Raw genomic sequence first — 19,209 nt, forward strand, 5'->3', positions numbered from 1 at the left:
CATCTCTTTATAAAAAAAAAAAAAAAAAAGAAAGGAGAGAGGGGGAATGTGTGTATAGATGTATAGATAGTATCAAGAGAGGAATTATTTCACTGAGCACAGTTTGTATCATAAAGAAAACACTATAGAGCATGAAAATAAGAAAAAATGACATATAAAGAAACAAGCAGTGTTACATTTGGTTAGAAAATCTGCTTTTAATATAAACTTCAACTTGATTTACTTAATTTTACACTGTGTTCCAAATTGCTATCTACAGACGAAGTCATCCAGAAAATTAAGGGAGGCATACATGGTAAACACAAAAATTAAAATTTTGACAGAATAAAATAAATAACATTTAGTAATTACATTAAACATGTTTTAAATCCCATAGTTAGATATTAAAAATAGAACAACTGTTCAAAGCAGGCTGCCAAATTTCTTCAAAATGAGTTGTTTTGAAATGTTGACTAAATATCCCAAAACTATATATCAACTTCAGTATAATTAAACATTCTTCAGACCAAAAACATGGTTTTTCTTTATATTTTTAAACATATGTTATATGTGACTTTCTCCTTCATATTAGGACCCAAAGGATTATCCATATTAATATTTAAAATAATTTTCAGAAATTTTCTACTCGTTACACAAGGCTTTATAATTTATAAATTGCTTCCACATATTTAATCCCAAAAATTAACCTATTAGGGAAAATCTATTCTTGTTCCTATTTTACATTGTAAGTATTCAACACATTTATTTAATAAATATTTATGTATTCATCATTGATTTACTTACTAAATATTTACTGAATGAATTGAACGAATGAAGGAATCAATGAATTTAATTCATATTGTTTAAGTGACCTTTGAAGATCACTTGAGAAGTGGCCAAGCCTGAGTCTCTATCTTCTCATTATTCAGAGAGGCCAGAGTGTCTAGAAACATAGACAAATATATGTAATAAATGGTTTATTAGTCTACATAAAAAAAACATGATATGTTCAATGACATTTCCTATGTTCAGTGTGTCGTTCCTTTGTCCTAATAATAATTTAGTCAGAGTTGCAATGAACATAGGGCATTAATGCAGCATTTACATCACTCCTTACATATGCATTTGTGATCACTGCCTCAGGTGATTTGTGTTGCTATTTTTCACTGAATAAACCTGTACTGATAGTGTTCAAGAAGAAAGTAAGCAGATTCTAATCTGTAAACAAAAATATTATCTTAATTTCTAGACTTTATGGCTACTCTCTTGCTTGCTTTTATTTCCTCCCACCAAAAATGCTTCATTTATTAATCCTCCTAAGTAGGGGGAATAATAGGCCATCCCCTGTATGAGTAGTACTGCTTCACAGAGGGAAGCAGTGTAAGGCTGGATACTTAAGTCAGTTGCCATACAAGAGCAAGTGTTATGCCAAAGTTCAATTCAGAAACTTGAGATCCGTTAATTCTGTCTTTTATTTCTATTATCCTTGGCCACTTTGCCTTGCTCCACTGCCCCTATCAAAATAGAATCTCCTCATATATTTGTTTTCTTAAGCACTGTGAATATATTTCCCAGATCTTTCTACTGTGCCCTATGGAACTTGAATTTTACTTGCAAACTGATTGTCTGTCAGTGCTATTCAAAGAACACTCTTCATGCACTCACCCTTTTTTTTGGCCTTATTTGCAATGGTTCCTGGAAAATACTGTTACCCTTATAACCCTCACCAGGAGAAGCTGCTCCTTTCAATTGCCGGGTGTCAAGTACCATGAGGTAGCATCACATCATTTGTCCAGCTGTCCTTTTCTTTCCTTGTCACTATAATTTTACTGACCGTTCCTATTCTTTCGTGTGAGGTGCTTACATTTGATTCATTGCTTTTCTCCCTGCCTCAATCCTATCATTAGGAAAACTTGACTCCTACTTGAGACTTATCCAATGCCTTAACTGTTATAACTCTTTGGCCCTCTCAAACGTAGTGATCTTCTAAGGCAATGTATTTTTTTTTTCTTGTCAAATATGAAATAGCATCTAACTCTAAAATCTTAGATTACTGTGATCCATTATCTGTCCCAAACCTTTTGCCTTTAAGATCATCTATTTCTGTTAAAAAAAAAAAAAGATTATCTATTTCTGAGTAAACCTACACTTCAATCTGATTTTGTACCTAGACACTTCACTACTCCTTTTACTTCAAATATATCCAACCACAGCTGACTTTATCCTTTACCCAAAAGTCCATGCTACACAGAACTGTGATACATAAAGTGTGGTCCACAAATCAGCAGAATCAGTGTTAGCATCAACATCTCTTTGGGAATCGCAAGAAATGCAATTTCCTTGGACCCCATTCCATGACTGCTAAGTCAGAAACGCTAGTAGTGAAGTTTGGCAGATGATTCTGATACACCTAAAAGTTGAGAACTACTAATACAGAGCATTAATTTAATTGCTCTCTTGCAAACACTTTTATATCTTTGGGTGATAGAGAACATTCAAACATGAATGCATCGTATTACTTCATTTAAAACCCTTCCATGTGTAAGATTTCTAAAGGTTTATCAAGTTCTCCAGCTTTATTCAGCATCCACTTTCCACATAAAATCATTGCTTTCAGTCCAAATTTTTTTGTAGTTCTTATTTATCCAGATTTGATTACTGCAAAACTGCCAAATATCCACTACTTGATGATTCTTGTAAAATCCTCTGAGGGGGATACTGAGCTAATTTGCTCAAAGTCATGTATATAGGAAGGAGTAGAATCAGAATTTGAACTCAGGTCTGTCTAAGCACAAAACCTATGCTTTTTCAATTTTTGTTGAATTATGTAAAATGGCAATTGCATTGATATGAGTCTTTGATTCCAGTGGGAACAGAATTTACCAATGGATCTCTATAGATTTCTTAAAAAATGAATTATATGAAAATCTAATATCAAATAACTTTGATAAATATCAGGTTATATAGTTTTATTTATTTAGTACATAACTTTATTTATTTAACTTTGATAATATCAAGTTACATAGGGCTTCTAGGAGCCTTTATTTAATATGCTGGTGTTTATTTTGATCTTCCAGAAAGCAGATATGGTATGTTGCTGTCCAAAATTCTTTGACTGAGGAACCATTTTTTTGTGGATCATTCATATTAACACCATGCAGGGCTAGCATTCCAAGATCTGCTTTGGAAAACTTAGACTTAATCTATTTCCTTTCTCTTCAAGAAATGTGGAGTTGCTTATATCCCTTTATTTCACCTGCTTTTATCCTCCGTTCTATTTCTGCATTCTTTTAAACTAGAATACTCTTGTCTCTTTGTCCCACCAGGCACTGCTCTTCTGCCTAAGGATTGCATTCAGAGGAATTACATTTAGCATGTAATGTTAGGTGCCAGGTATTATGAATAGTGTGTAAATATGCTTGTATGCACTGCTATTATAAATAGCATAATAACATCATAATAACTTTGTGATGATGACATTAAGTTTCCAGTGTGATAGAATTGCAATCCTGTGATGTGTATATATCTAATCCTGACTAAGTTTTAGTAGGGTAGCCACCTGAACAATGTCACTGTCTTACCTAACCGATACTGGACATATGAATTATGAATGTCATTTATGTGAGATCTTTTTAAAATCCACATATATATTTGTGACACTATCTGGAGAGCATTTTGCCCTAGATTTTATTTAAAGATAAGCAGCCATTTGAATTGAAAACGACTGGAGTATGGAATAAGATTATACCCACCATTAAGAAGTTAATTTATATGTGATTGCGGCTCACTATATACTCTAAGTATACTTTTTTTGGTATTATGTCAATTAATCTTCACTAGAAATTGTTTAAACTGCTAGGGAATTGTGTTTAATAGATTTTTTTCCTGGTCCAGCATATTACCTCTTTTTCTTTCACTGCTGCAGGTTCTGCTGATCTTCTCCTCTGTGTTCCATGCTCTTCTTGTCCTACACTGGTCTACTCTGGTATGTTTGCTCAGGGCACTTAATATCAATGTCAGATAATTATGGGGACTATCTACAATGGCTCCAAGTTCAGATTTTTTTAATGCATGGTTCCTGTGATCTGTAATGAGAAAGTGATTTCCCTCCTACTCTGCATGATGTTTCCTTTCTCTTTTTGTGATGTTCTATAGATCTCAGGATTCTCATTGAATCTGTATTCTCCCATGTTGAGGAAGTGGGATGGGAATTTAAATCCCTTCTCCTTGGCAGAAAAATCACTTTTAGAGAGAATAGAGATGAAAACATACTCCCCCACTGAGTGAAGATCATGTACTTTATAGACACCATTAAGTATCTCCTAGAGATACAAAATCTCAGAACACTTTTACATCCATGGACATGAGGCTACTACATGAAATGGATATAGAACATGAATAATTCATAGTTTCTTCTCTCAAATGTGTCACAAAGAGAAGAGAAGCAAAAGGTTGAGTTTGTCCTTAGCACTCACAGAATCATAGAATATCAAAATTGGAAAAAAATTTTAGAATTATCTATTTCTCTTCCGATCTAATGCTGATCACTTCTCTGCAATGCCCCTGCAAAATAGACATTCAAACTTTACTTCAATATCTTGAGTAATGGGAAGTATACTACCTCCTGTGGCTGCTCATTCAATTTTATTCTGGTCTAATTGCTCATTGACCTAATAATTCTGTACTGTGTCACAAAGAGAAGAGAAGCAAAAGGTTGAGTTTGTCCTTAGCACTCACAGAATCATAGAATATCAAAATTGGAAAGAATTTTAGAATTATCTATTTCTCTTCCGATCTAATGCTGATCACTTCTCTGCAATGCCCCTGCAAAATAGACATTCAAACTTTACTTCAATATCTTGAGTAATGGGAAGTATACTACCTCCTGTGGCTGCTCATTCAATTTTATTCTGGTCTAATTGCTCATTGACCTAATAATTCTGTACTAATAAATTACCTAAATAAATAATGTATGCAATGCCTTACTGTGTAGTTATCAGAATATTATGTTCATTGCACATGTTTATAATAAAATAATAAAACAAAAAAAGTTTTATATTAAAACATGGAAAATATGAAAAAATGTGAATAAGCCAATGACCAATAAATGAAGATTGATTAAAAAAGTATAGCAATCTATATAATAGAATATTATATGTCTTATGAAAGATATTCACTGGATAAATAGCATGTTTATACTGATATTAACTGGATGAATCTATATTCTGATATATAAACATTCTTATAATAATGTTACATTAAAAAGTGAGTCACAAAACAGTATATTAAATATATAGTTCATCTTTTGTCATATACAATGCATAGACATACACAATCATATATTTATGTCTTCAGAATACAGTATGAATGATTATAGACAAATATGTCTTAAAAAGACATCTGCATCCCTATGTTCCATGCAGTATCTACAGTAGCCAAGATATGGAAAAAACCTAAGTTCCTATTGATAGATAAATGGATAAAGAAGATGTATATATGTATACAATGGAATATTATTCAACCATAAAAAATGAAATTTTGCCATTTGCAACAACATAGATGGAACTTGAGGATATTTTGCTAATTGAAATAAGTCAAACGTAGAAAAACAAATAATATCTTACCTAACTTATATGTGGAATCTAAACAACAAAACCAAGCTCACAGGTACAGAAAACAAATTGGTGGTTGCCAGAGGCAGGGATTGAGCAAGACAGATGAAGGTGGTCAAAAAGCACAAACTTTCAATCATGAAATAAATAAGTTGTGGGGATGTAACACCCAGGATGGTGAAAAAGACAACAAGCAAGCAAACAGTATTGCTTAAGTTGTACAAAAATTTTTAAAACCTACTTTAAATGAAATTACTCTCCTTTGCTCCAAAATCTGAGTCCTTGTAGCTGCCTTCTTTCTGGCTCTATTTGTATCACAAGCAAAATTTTATCTCTCTTCCACATAATAATTCTACCATCATAGGAACACAGAGATCCTGTTCTTCTTTTCTTTAGTCCTCCGCATGTTCTTTGTATAACATGTAGGTATACAACCCTTCTATCCAAGATCTAAGTGAATAAATCATTCATTTGATTCATATTTAATAAAGACCTCACATGAAACAGGAACTATGCCAGAGAATAACATGTCACTATCATATGTGAAAAAGCTTATTGAATGATGAAATCACACACTGAACATGATTTAGTTAAAACATTGCAGATTATCATTTTGTAAACATTAGAGTGAGCAGGAGACTTCTACCCTTGATGAGCAGCCACAGGGCCTAGAGAAAGTGATATTTAAGACTAAGTCCTAAAGGAGTAGGAGTTAGTTAGAGTCAAGGGGGTTAGTGGGAGTTGGCTGGGGTAAGCAAAGCATTCCAGAAAGAGAAAAGTATGTGCAAGAATAACTGGATTCCCTTCTTTCCTTTTTCTCCCTTTTTCCTCTTCCTCTTTCCCATCAAATACTTATTGAGCAAACACCATGTGCAAAATATTCTTTCAGGTCCTGTAAGCTGGAGATATTTTTCTTTCAAAGTGTTTATGGTCTACTGGGCAAATCAGAAATATTAGATATAATAAATTGTATTAATATACTAATTAAATATTAAATATGTAAATTAATTAATATATTAAATGTAACAATGCAGAAAAAACTGATAAGATATTCTAGGAGCATGGATAGTCTCCCTTGCCATCCTAATCATACTCTTCTAGGAAAAAAATAAAGGAATTCTTTTCAATGAAGCAGTATAGGCACATAGTTCCAGTACTAAAGTAAGGACTTGTACAGTCTGATCTATCTTATGCCATTCTGGCTTCCTAAATTCAGCTTTCAACATTCCTTCTGAGATAGTGATTGTGTACATCCCTTACAAGCATTTCTCATTGGCTGTATTTCTCCCTTGGCTCTCTCCTGTAGGAGGGAGAGAAGCCAATCTATTTTAACAGTCCCAGATATCTGTGGAATATCTATTTCTAATTATATATACAAAAAGGGTTTATACAGATACCAGAGATGAACACCCTGCCAGCAGGGTTGGTTGCTGTTGACAGAGATGGTACCCTAAGGTTGGTGCCATTGTAAAAGTTCATACAGAGTAGAGGAAAGCATTAAGGTCCCAAACTTTCTTTTTAATATGCTGCACTGTAGATGTATTATTAAGCACATTTTCTTTTTCTTTTTTTTTTCTCCCCTTCAGGTCTCTGAAGCAGGCAGAAGTTGCAGGTGGCCCTTTAAAGAAATCGCAATTATTCAAATCCTTATGCATAGTTCTAATTTTATTTACTATGTGTAATCATTTAGAGAATGGTTATTTTTATAATATCAATAATAAACAAGTACTCTTGCAACCAGGGGGTGCCTAAATGTGTAATCAGAGAACACTAACCCTGGCAAAGGATTCTGGGGTGGTCAGGATGTCTGCTGCCTTTTGACATGGTTAGTGTCCTGGGTTTAGATTACTTTATACCTAGTTATTAAGATTACTATTTGATACATTAAATATTGCCTGATTCAAATAACTTTGCTTAAAATTTTTCTGTATTTTAACTTGTGTAGGATTTTCTACTTCTTATATTTTTATAATATTTTCTCATTTTTTAGATTAATAAACATTATACTTATCCACATGTGCCAAGATGTGCCATTTAGGTCTCTCTAGGAGTTAACTGTTTGGTATCATCACCTGCCATGTGTGTTTCATGCAGCAGCAAGAGACATATTCTCTACTACTGCTCCTTCCTATGATTATCTTCCCTGTTCCTACCAAAACTAATAATTAACATGTTAATTCAATAAAGCAAATCAACAAGGAATGAAATGCATGCCCCAAAGCATATGCAGTGAAAATTGTTTGACCATTTATCCAATTACTGAACCCAATTAAGATTATCCATTTTGCATTTGATATATGCTCGCTTTTGAAATATATTATGCACTGATGCTAAGTGAATGGATCTAAGTAAATCTACTGAGTATCTCTATTGTCTGTTTTATCTTATTTGTCTTAATCTAAGTTTGTTTTCTGGACCTTAAAGCATATGGTTAAATTATTAAATTGCCTGTATTACTGTCAAAGAAACAATATTAAAGGCCAGAACATGGCTAAAGAATAAACAAAGAAATTCTGATTGTATGAATGAAGTTATATTCCTAAATCAAATAATATAATAAATTTTCTTACATTAACACTTACATGTGTACAGAATCTTGAGACTTATTTTCATAAATTATATTGTTTTTTATAGGTGGAAACAAGTTAAAGGCTTAGAAAACATTATGTTTTTGAGCAGAAAAGAAAGAAGGCAAGAGAGTTTATGGGACCAGACACTCCTCCAGACACTCCTCTATTTAAAGGTCCTTATAATAAAGATTATCTTCAAAAATATTCAACTAAGGATTGAAATGTTTTCTTTATTAGGAATAGTCTTTCTTTTTAAAACATGTCATCCCTGATGCCTTCATCTGAGCCATATTTTGCTCCTACCTTCACTTGATCAGTTTTTGCCTCTTGCTCACTGACTTTTTCCTCGAGATAGTCACTCTCTTAAGCATCACACCAACCTCAGGAATCAGATTAACCAGGATATCAGAATGTATATTGCTGAAAATGCTACCAAAGACATACAAAACTGGACACTAGTTAAAGCAGTAAGGACAGGGCAGCCCGGGTGGCTCAGTGGTTTAGCGCCAGCTTCAGCCCAAGGCATGATCCTAGAGACCCGGGATCAAGTCCCACGTCGGGCTCCCTGCATGGAGCCTGCTTCTCCCTCTGCCTGTGTCTCTGCCTCTCTCTCTCTCACTCTCATGAATAAATAAATAAATAAAATCTTAAGAAAAAAAAAAGTAGTAAGGACGGATGAATCAGTGACAGACTATTGCAATAGAGAAAAGGGTCCAGCATGAACTGAATTCAACTTCCATTTGTGTAGAGGAGACTGCATGTTTCAAAGGAAGAGAGAAGCAGTAAGGATGGAAATTGCCAGAGCTTGAGTGGAGTCAGGGAAATGGAAATTTATAAAAAACAGGAAGGGGCATTGACTCATGTAAAATTCATTTGGGTTTGTGGATCCAGTTTGACTTCTGTCCTTTCACAGAGATTGGGAGACGGGGGCTCTATCTTCAAGCGTTGGTGGGAACAGACACTAAATTCTTCTGGCAGCCTTGCACTTCCCCAGGACAGAGCCTAAAGGAGTGGCAGCTGTCATCCTCGAGATTCTGCCTTGGTTGTTAGAAAATGTTTGTGTTTGTTCATGTCTTCTAATGTGGGAGGCAGTGGGGGTGGATGAAATAATTTGTGCTCAGAGTCTGCAGTTTGTATACACCCAGGTTGAGGTTGAAGCCTGATCAAGAAGAGAGCTCAAGGGAGCCAGGTTAGAAGTTGGTATAGGAGAGAATCTTCATCCATGCCAGCCATGTGTGCGTGCACGCGCACACACACACACACACACACACACACACCACAAGCTCTGCCACATTTTCTTTGTCAACTGCTATAACCACTTTTGGAAGCCAAGGACAGAGGCCAGGATCAGAGGACTTCCCCAGGTTGCTTTTCTATCTCCTCTTCCAAATGTCATACATGAATTCTGAATCTCTTGGCACTCACCTCAACTCCCATTACTCGTTTTGCTTTATTTGTGTTTCTTTTTCTTCTTTTCCTTTCTTTTACCCCCCCTTTTTTTGCTTTATTTGTGTTTCTTAACACAACTTCAGAATTATTCAATGGTAGTGCCTGAAAACCCCACACAAAAAGGGCTTCTAGAAATGCTCCTTTCATTCCCCACTTTAACATCACTACTATAGACAGAAGGCTTTTGACTCTCATCCATGCCCGACCTCTGGGTGTACCTGGCTGATAACATCTGCCCTTTGAACATGGAAGCCAACCCTTATTCTCAAAGAGATCACAATCTAGTGGGTTCATAAACATATGAACAGATAATTTAAAGAAAATGTGGTAATGTACAATGATGAAAACATTTGCAAGCTAAGCTACTATGGGAGAACAAAAGAGCAGTTGGGAACCCATCTGAGATCTGGACTTGGATGAGGATGAGTTGTGGGGTGAGCAGAAAGTCAAAGAAGATTCTAGGGAAGAGATAAAGCCTTACCTGGTTCCTTAAAGATGAGATGAAGTCAACTGAACAACAAAAGCAAATAAAAGCGTTTTAGTGGGAGCAACAGAATGGACCCAATATTGAAGTCTGGCTGAGAAGTCATTCGTTGTTACCTCCATGCATACTCTAACTATGAGTTGATTCAGTATAAAAAGTGTGCATGAAGGTAACAACATTTGCATGGTGTTTATCACTAGAGCATGGCAGAGTGTACAATATGATGTGGGAGTTAATGGGGCAAACAATTGGGCACTGATGAGGCTAGGAAAAATCTCATGCTTCATCCAGTGGTCTTCAAATCTGGTTGCTCATCTGAATTACAAATGCTTAAACCCTACTCTCTGGGATTAAGATTACGTTGGTTTAAGGTGGACACCAGTATTTATTGAAAAGGTTTTTTGTTTTTTCACTGTAATGAATAGCCAAGGCTGAGAGCCATTGCTGAAAAGAGCTGCTAAGGATTTTCAGCAGTAGAGAATAGAGTGACACTGTCAGATCGATGTTAGATAGTTTGCTCTGGCAGCTATAGAGGAAAACAGCAGAAGTAGGAGACACAGGGAATGGACAAACCTACAAGTAGGGAAACCAGTTATAAAGTTGTTGTCGGAGCTAAATAATAATAAAGACATATTTAGGTTTATTCAAGCAAAAAATATTCAAGATCTAACTGTAGTTGGTATACTCTGGAATCAAGGGAGCATATAGAATCAAAATATATGTGATGAGAATTGTCAGCTCTCATGGAATTATTGCACTTAGATGGGGACAATAAGGTATTGTAAAGAATGCCTCCCAGGTTTATGGCTTGAGTCTAGGGATGGCTATAAGACAATAAAAGGAGCAACAGGGGTAATCAGCTGTTGGAGATGGTAACAATAGTGTAAATAAGTTGAAGTACAACTGTGTATTTGATCAGAAATGTCCAGAACATATTGAGGCCAGGTGTAGGGCTGAAGATACAGATTTGTCATTCATGTTAATAAATGGGTTTATCAAATCTATAAAAAAATGGGTCACATTGCTTGGGGAGATCCTATGGATACCTCTCTAAAGAACACCTAAGTTTGGCAGTCAGGCCAATGAGATCATGGGAAGGAGACAAGAAAGAACTGTTTAGAAAGATAAGAGATAAAAGCAAGGGGTCCCAACTACCAAGAGGATGGATAATCATGTTTTTCATGCTGTTTTCATGGTAGTTTTCCCTACTTAGATTTAAATCTTTCATCTAACATTAGATGCACTATATGCTCCCTAAGCTATACTTTCTTAAGCAATGAGTTGCTCTTTCTTTAACTTTTGGAAGGCCAGGAAAATGTTCACCTTGGATGAAGCTTTCATGAATGAGACAGACAGGGACTGATTACCCTCATGTGATGTCACTATAGAGTGTGCTGAGATAGAGAAGAGAAATGTCACATGAACTAATTATTTTTTGACCTCTTTTAAAAAAAGGGAACATCTCCACAAGCTTTTGAAAATGTCAAACCTCCCATTCAGCTTCATCTAACACTTATCCAACATGCTTTATTGTCAAACATCCACTATGTCATACCCAGGTTAGGCTGAAGACTCAGCAGTAGTGGAACAGACATGTCCTTGGATTCATGATTCTAGATGGCTAGTGTGGGTATAGCACTGACAAATAGTCTTTTACAATAGAGCATAAGAGCAAAGTACAGGATGCTAAGGGACCATGCCTGAGGAACATCTAATCTACACTGCAGATAAGGAATCTTGGACTTTGGTTAATCTGCAATCTAAAGGAATAGAGAGGTTATTCAAGTGAAATTGGGGAAGGTGGAAAGGAATTAGGGATAGTAATGGAGAAAGGGGTTGAAGGCTATTTTGAGAGAACAGCATGTGTTCTCGCAAACAGATCCAGAGGCAAGGAAGAGCATGGTGTAACAGATGAAATGAACAACTGAGTATGGCTGGAAAATTGCGGATGCACAGTATTGCCAAGTAATGCAGATAAGAAGTAGCAGCCATACTGTACATAGCCAAACTATAAAGTGTATTATAAGATATATTACATTCAGAGGGCAGTGAGACACGTGAAAGAGTTTTGAGCAGGTAAATAGTAAGATTTGCATTTTAGAAAGATGGTGTTTGGCTTCACTGTGGAAAATGGATCATAAAAGGCTGAGACTGGAGGCCAGGAGAATAGTTAGGACATGTTGCAGTGGTCACATGAGAGACAGGAAGTGCATGGATAGAAAGGAATCTAGATGGGTAATGATTAAAGATGAGTGGGAAGGGTTACAGATAACCATCAGGTTTCTGGCCCAAACACCTGGTAATGAAATATGTTTGGATTGAGGGGAAGATGTTGACTTCCGTTGGGGACATGTACAATTAAACTGGGACACATCTGAGACTTTGAACACCATCAACTTAAAAATGGTTAAGCAGCGCATCCTAGAAATCAGGGCAGTAGATGGCATTATCCAAGAAAAGTGGGTGCAGTGAAAAGAGAAGAGAGCCTCAGGAATACACCAGCACTTAAAGGACTGGAATAGTGATTTCAAGAGCAAAGATTTTATGTATACTGGACAGAGTGGGTGGCCCACACAATGTTTCTAGGAAGCAGAAGGTCAAAACCAATGCACTTCAAGGTCCCCGGTTCCTGTAAGCACAGCTGGATTTCAGGGGGGAGACAAGCATGGGCTCATTTGTGGAACAACCTTTAGTAGTCTAGTTTAATGAGGCTGTAGAAACTTCCTGTGGGTGGATAGATGGAAAAACAGCTATATGGGTGTGTGTGTGTGTGTGTGTGTGTGCAAGGAACATAGTTTCCCTTAATTAGGAAGAAAAACTAAGGCATTACTAATTTGAGGTCTCTCTAGTCAATGTGTGGAGGCACCTACTTTGAAAATTCCTTTTCCTTTGGTTAATAGTGATGAAGAGACAATTAAAATCTTTAGGAAAAGCTTAAGAATTAGTCCAGCTGCAACATTTTTATCTTCTTTTTTTTTTCTTTTCAAACTAATCACACATAAGTTTTTGGTTGATTTTAAGGAAAATAACCACTGCCAGCTGCTGAACTCAGAGTCTTAAAAGGCACTCCTTTGAGGGAGAAGAGGGAGCATCTTTCCTCAGTCCTAGGGACAAAGATGTTCCCCTGCTGCAAATTGTGGCTTGCCCACACTATAAATATTTGTTGGTTTTCAACTTACATTTGGCTCTCTTACCACTGTTCTATTTTTTTTAAATGCGTACGATGGCTTCTTGTCTCTTTCATGTCTTTGATGTTTATAGAACCCATCTCTGTGAAGCCAACATAAGTGGTGTTGAATATGAGCAGAACCCATGATTTGGCAACTCCCCTCAGTATTATAATCATTTAAAATCTTCCTGAAAATCCCTGAGTTCTACATGCACAACAGCAGTGGTAAAATGGCCCACTATCTGAAAAATACAGTAGTCACACAACAGTTTTCTCTAAGAAACTGCCTAACTAATGGCAAGGGGACTGAGTGGCTCTGTGGATGTGCAGAGTTCATGGCTTCTCGGGGGAAATGGCCAACCTATAGTTTAAAAATGGAGTCTTTGAAAAAACTTGCAACTAACTTGTTAGACTTACATTTTCTAGGATAGTACCTTATAGCTGTGTCTGAAGGGCCCTTTAAAAACCACAAGCATTTGACTGAGTGACCAGCCCAAGGTTTACCACCTGGATTCTGAGTCAAAGGGGAAACTGTTGTGCTTGTAGAAGTTTTATTACTGTATTTTGCAAAACTTTTAAGGTAAAGATAATGAGAATATACAGGAAATATTCCTTAGAGCGTCAACAACATCATATTGTCCGTGGCTTAAATTGAGCTGGAGAAATGTGTGCTTCATTGCGGAAAACAAATATGTATACATCTTAAGTAAGTTATGAACCAAGATGTTAGCATCTTTTATACACTTATTGTTTGAATTCCCTGTGAAATAGCTTTCTGGGGTCTGTGTTTGAATTCCCTGTGAAATACAAATTGGACTCTATGATAGAGGTTAGTATTGTTCAACCTAATGTAGTTCTCTTCTTTCTGGGCATTTGGGAAGATTTCCCAGTCCCGTGCAGCGAGGCAGAGTTATATGATCAATTCTGACCAATGGGCCATCCGTGCAAATGATTGTAGCTTTTAGTTCAGAGCATTTAGCAGAGGTGTGAGTTCTCACACTCTCTTTGCTGCAGTGATCCTGCCTGTTATAAATTGAGATGGATTGAGGTGGCAATGTCTAACAATAACCCCCTGATTAGGTTAGGAGTTTTTTTGTTATCACAACATGGTTTGGCTTCTTTTGAATAATATTAGGACAAACTCTCTACTTGCAGAAGACGATGGCTTCAAAATTTGCAGTACAAGGCCCTGTTCACGTAGGCTTTATAGACATTCCTGAGCTTAGAGCAAGTATAACTGATCATGATACTTTATTTTTTTAATTTTATTTATTTATTTATGATAATCACAGAGAGAGAGACAGAGAGAGAGGCAGAGACACAGGCAGAGGGAGAAGCAGGCTCCATGCACCGGGAGCCCGATGTGGGATTCGATCCGGGACTCCAGGATCGCACCCTGGGCCAAAGGCAGGCGCTAAACCGCTGCGCCACCCAGGGATCCCTGATCATGATACTTAAAAAAAAAAATACTACAAGCTGTACTTTGTGAAAAGGAGAATGCAATGAGGTGCATTCATAAGATAAAATGTCCCTCTAAAATAAGTCTTGCCTCGACTTATTCTGTTTGGTTTATTGGTTTCACAGATTTAATTCTCGTATACATTAACATATATGCAAGATGGTCGTGTCATTTCATTTAGGATTTTATCTCATCAATCTTTCTGGGATTTTTGGATTTAAATGACTCTAGAACCTCAAGATAGAATCAAGTTTTAGATGGCAAGTAAGGGAGTAAGCTTCCCAAGGCTATGAAGTTTATCAAGTACAGTTTATCAAGTACAGAGGAGATATTACATTTCCAGAGGCAGATCCAAGCCACAGACACCAAGTTTTATGGAACTGATTGTATAACTTCGTGTGCTTTACTGCTACATTTTTTACACCCTACTTTTTATCTTTGGTTTATTTTGTTCACAATGTGGAACTGTATGCCTTGGAAAACTCTCCTGTTACTGACAGTAATAAAAGTCATTGGAAAATTAAGTTTACAGGGGGGATCTTTGTCAATGATAGCCAGATTTAAGCATAGCTTTCATATTAGAAGATATACTATTGGGCCAAACAGACTGCTGTTGAAGGAGAAAGGCAAGGATAGTGTATTGCAGTAATAAGATCATGTGGTTTGCTGTTAGGTATGTGTTTGAACACCTCCTCCATTCCTCAGAAAAAATGAAAATTTAGGGAATATAACTAGCCTCTCTGAGGGTCAGTACAATAATAGTGCTGCTGCAGCTACTGCTGCTGTGGTTACGATGCTTCGCAGGTCTTCATCTGTGCCTTGTATGTATCATCTCATTTAATCTTCATCGCAGTTCAGTGAGGTTTAGAGAAATTAAACACCACACTTCTGTTCTTGCCATCAGTGTGAAGCAGCAGCTCCATCCTGGCATGCCTTAGTCAAATGCTATTAATCAGGGGATATTAATCCTGGAATCCCTGCAAGGAGCCTGCTTCTCCCTCTGCCTGTGTCTCTGCCTCTCTCTCTCTCTCTCTCTCTCTCTCTCTCTCTCTCTCTCTGTGTCTCTCATGAATAAATAAATAAAATCTTAAAAAAATTCCTATTAATCAATTTCCAAAAGGCTTAGTTGTCTATTTATTTATCTAATAATAGATCAACATGCCAGCATGGTCTAGTTCTGGTGAGAGCTCCTTTCCCAGTGTGCAGATGACCACTTTTTTCACTAAGTCTGTGGAAGAGAGAGTTTTGGTGTCTTTTCTTCTTATAAGGACATTAAGCCCATCATGGGGGCCTGACCCTCATACCTCATCAAAACCTAATCACCTCCCAAATGCCCCATCTCCAAACACTATCACATTGGAGGATCAGGCTTCAACATACGAATTTTGGGGGTGGAGTACCCAAATGTTCAGTCCATAACAGATAAAGTGCTAAATGATGACAGTAATTACTTTTTTTTGTAGTGATGGTATTACTTGCTACTCATCTTTAAGAAATGACTGTAGACATGTAGATGTCAGCTACGGGGATCTAGTCTTCAGCAGTCTCTAAGGGTCTAGCAATTAGACATGATCAATTTAACACATCTGATATTAGAAAACTGGAATTCAATGTTAGAGTCATGTTTTTTAAAGTAACTAACTTGACTGTCACTCCCTTTGTCAGCTGAACTACAGAAACAACATGAGCTTGGAGCAGGTCCAACTTAACTCAATAAGGACCACCTTGTACTTGCCATTCTTCTAACTCACAAGTTGTTCTCAAAAGTCAGCCTACAGATTGCTTAGAGGGAGATTTTTAAATACTCAGGGCTGGGATCCAATCCCAGAGCAATTAATTGGAATACCTAGGGGCAAAGCCAAGGCATGGGGGTTTGCAACTCTCCTTAAATGATTTCTTTTCTTCTTTTCTTTTCTTTTCTTTCTTTTCTTTTCTTTTCTTTTCTTTTCTTTTCTTTTCTTTTCTTTTCTTTTCTTTTCTTTTCTTTTCTTTTCTTCTGTCTTTTGGTCTTTCGGTTTTTTTAGTTTATTGATGTGTCTTTTCTTTCTTTTCTTTTCTTCTTTTTTTCTTTCTTTTTTCTTCTTTTCTTTTCTTTCTTTTATTTTTTTTAGATTTTATTTATTTATTTGAGAAAGAAAGCATGAAAGAGAGAAAGAAAGAGAGAGAGAGAGCACGAGCAGGGGGAGGGGGAGTGGTAGAGGGAGAAGCAGACTCCCTACTGAGTGGGGATCCCGATACGTGACTCAATCCTAGGGCTCTAGGATCATGACCTCAGCTGAAGGCAGATACTTAACTGTCTGAATCACCCAAGAGCCTCTCAAATGATTCTTATATGCAGCTAAGGTGAGAAATACCACAACTTGAAGGACTATTAACAGCAATGTAGCTTATGAAGGAGATTTGAAGGCTCCGTTTCTCTTTAAGCAAAAGTTAATCATGCCTTTAATTTCTTCATGAGATAGATTTGTAGTTACACATTTAAAAAAGCTTTTATAAAAATTATATTTTTCATTAGCACTATATATTGAGGCCTTCTCACATATCAGCTACTTCCTTAAATATTCTATTATCTCATCTAATCTTTGCCATAGCCCTAGGAGACAGCACTATGATGATCCTCATTTCATAAATGAGACAAATGAGATGAAGGGAGATTTGAGTTAACTCATTTGGGATGATACAGCAGGTTTCAGGGCAGGTCTGTGAACCTCAAGACTCCAAAGGCCAGGCCTTTGCATGCCACCAGGATGAGGGTATAAGCTTTCCAGACCTTATTATAATTTCATAAAGTTTAGTCATGGAAAGATCGTTGATGTGATGATTCTGGAAAACAACCTTTGAGAGTCTGACATGCTGCTATTTACACAGGGTATATTTCTAACACATTGCACCTCACCTGGTGTTACATACAGAGATGAACAGAAGGTCTCAGCCATTTGTTTTAAGAAACTTCGCTAAAGATGGTGTCTATCTCCTTTCCTAAGCTTGGCTGTTTCTTGAGAAAGCAATCAAAAGTTTCTTCTCCTTGGAAGAGGAGTTATCATATCTTATCACATTAAAAACCTAGCAGCTAGGCTCCAGGCAGAATGCTGATTTCTTATATTGGAAGGGCTGATGACAAGAACAAATAAAAAGATATTAATAGCAATATTAATAGTCTGAGTGTTAATTAAAAACAAATACAATTAAACCAAAAAGCCAGAGCTGCAAGGATCTGCTGTTTGTCAATGGGGTGAGCCAGCTTTTCTTGGGAACACCAAGAAAAACAGGTTGTGATGTTCAGAAAATTGCTCCAGTGTCCACAAACAGTTGGGTCTAGTCTGGCATCCTGAAATATGGGCCTCTACTAATTATAAACATTGTAGCCTGAAGGCATTTTGTCTCCAAAATATGTTGGGAGATGCTTCAATTGGATATTTTTAGTAAAAAGAATAGTTACCCACCTTTAGTACTATGAGACAGACATTGTACTAAGTGCTTTACATGCACCAACTCATTTCCTCATAGCAAATCAGTTATTATCCCCCTCATTTGATGAATGAAGAGATTGAGACTTAATGCTGGAAGACTTGGCCCATGCCAAGAAGTGGTGAAGCCAGGATTTCAACACCAGTTGTCTCATGTGTGAAGCCAAGGATGGTGACCATTATTCTCTGCCTCCACTTCATTAATGTGTAAGTACCTAGCTGTGGCTACAAAGAGCAAGTGATCAGATGTATGACAAACCAAGAGAGGACTCCAGCCTTCTTGCCCCTTCCTGGAAGAGCCTACAACACTGCTTTTTCCTTTGATGAGGGTGAATAGCATGGAATTCGAAGTCTTCGGAGAGAGAAATCCTGGTCCTATTTCTTTAAATCAGAGTTTTCAACAGACTTTGAATACATGTACAGTTCAAGGCAGGCCAAAGTTGTACAAAGTTGTATTCAAAGGCAGACTATGGCTGAAAAGTATGGTAGGTACCTCCCTGGAGGTCAAGAGGCCAAGCGGCCAAGAGGCCAGGAGACCAGGAGGCCAAATACTTGGCCATGCAATGATAGCAAAGGATTTCCCATGCAGAGCCACAGCAGGGCAGCTTTGAAGTTTGATGGTTCTAAAGAAAAAGATGGTGGTGAATCCTAGCATACCTCCCAACTTGGTACCTCATTCCCTGACATTCCTGGCTGCCTCTCTCCAGGCACTTTTTTCCCTTGAAAATTATGGTAAAATCCTTAGGAATTTTTGTTTCCAAAGTGAAGTTAATGCTGCATTGGGAAGAGCTTGTAATTGGGAAGGAGAGGGAATGACTTTCTGAGTTACTCCTACTACTTTGTTCTGTTATATGTAACCTGCTCTGAGATGAACATCTTTGGCAAAAGCAGAATGAGCTCATAGAGTTTCCTTTGGTTATTTTTTTAAGTCACATTTCAACAGGACAGATAATCTTTGGGGAGGGGAAAAATTTCTTGTATGTTCTGATCCCAGATGTATGGGAAACACACCAAACTTGC

The 19,209-nt window shown here is 36.9% G+C and overlaps 1 protein-coding gene and 1 long non-coding RNA gene across 3 annotated transcripts in view; one reads left to right on the top strand and one right to left on the bottom strand.

The window, feature by feature from the left end:
- C29H8orf34 (chromosome 29 C8orf34 homolog) overlaps positions 1 to 7,496 on the top strand; it is a 387,205-nt gene extending 379,709 nt beyond the window's left edge. The window contains 2 exon segments of the mRNA NM_001195666.1: positions 3,905 to 3,964; positions 7,178 to 7,496. Coding sequence (NP_001182595.1) covers positions 3,905 to 3,964; positions 7,178 to 7,185 — 68 coding nt within the window. The 3' untranslated portion in view covers positions 7,186 to 7,496.
- LOC111093133 overlaps positions 1 to 19,209 on the bottom strand; it is a 115,814-nt gene that overhangs the window by 47,954 nt on the left and 48,651 nt on the right. The window lies entirely within an intron of this gene.

Source organism: Canis lupus, chromosome 29, assembly GCF_011100685.1.
Source record: "Canis lupus familiaris isolate Mischka breed German Shepherd chromosome 29, alternate assembly UU_Cfam_GSD_1.0, whole genome shotgun sequence".
Taxonomy (NCBI): domain Eukaryota; kingdom Metazoa; phylum Chordata; class Mammalia; order Carnivora; family Canidae; genus Canis; species Canis lupus.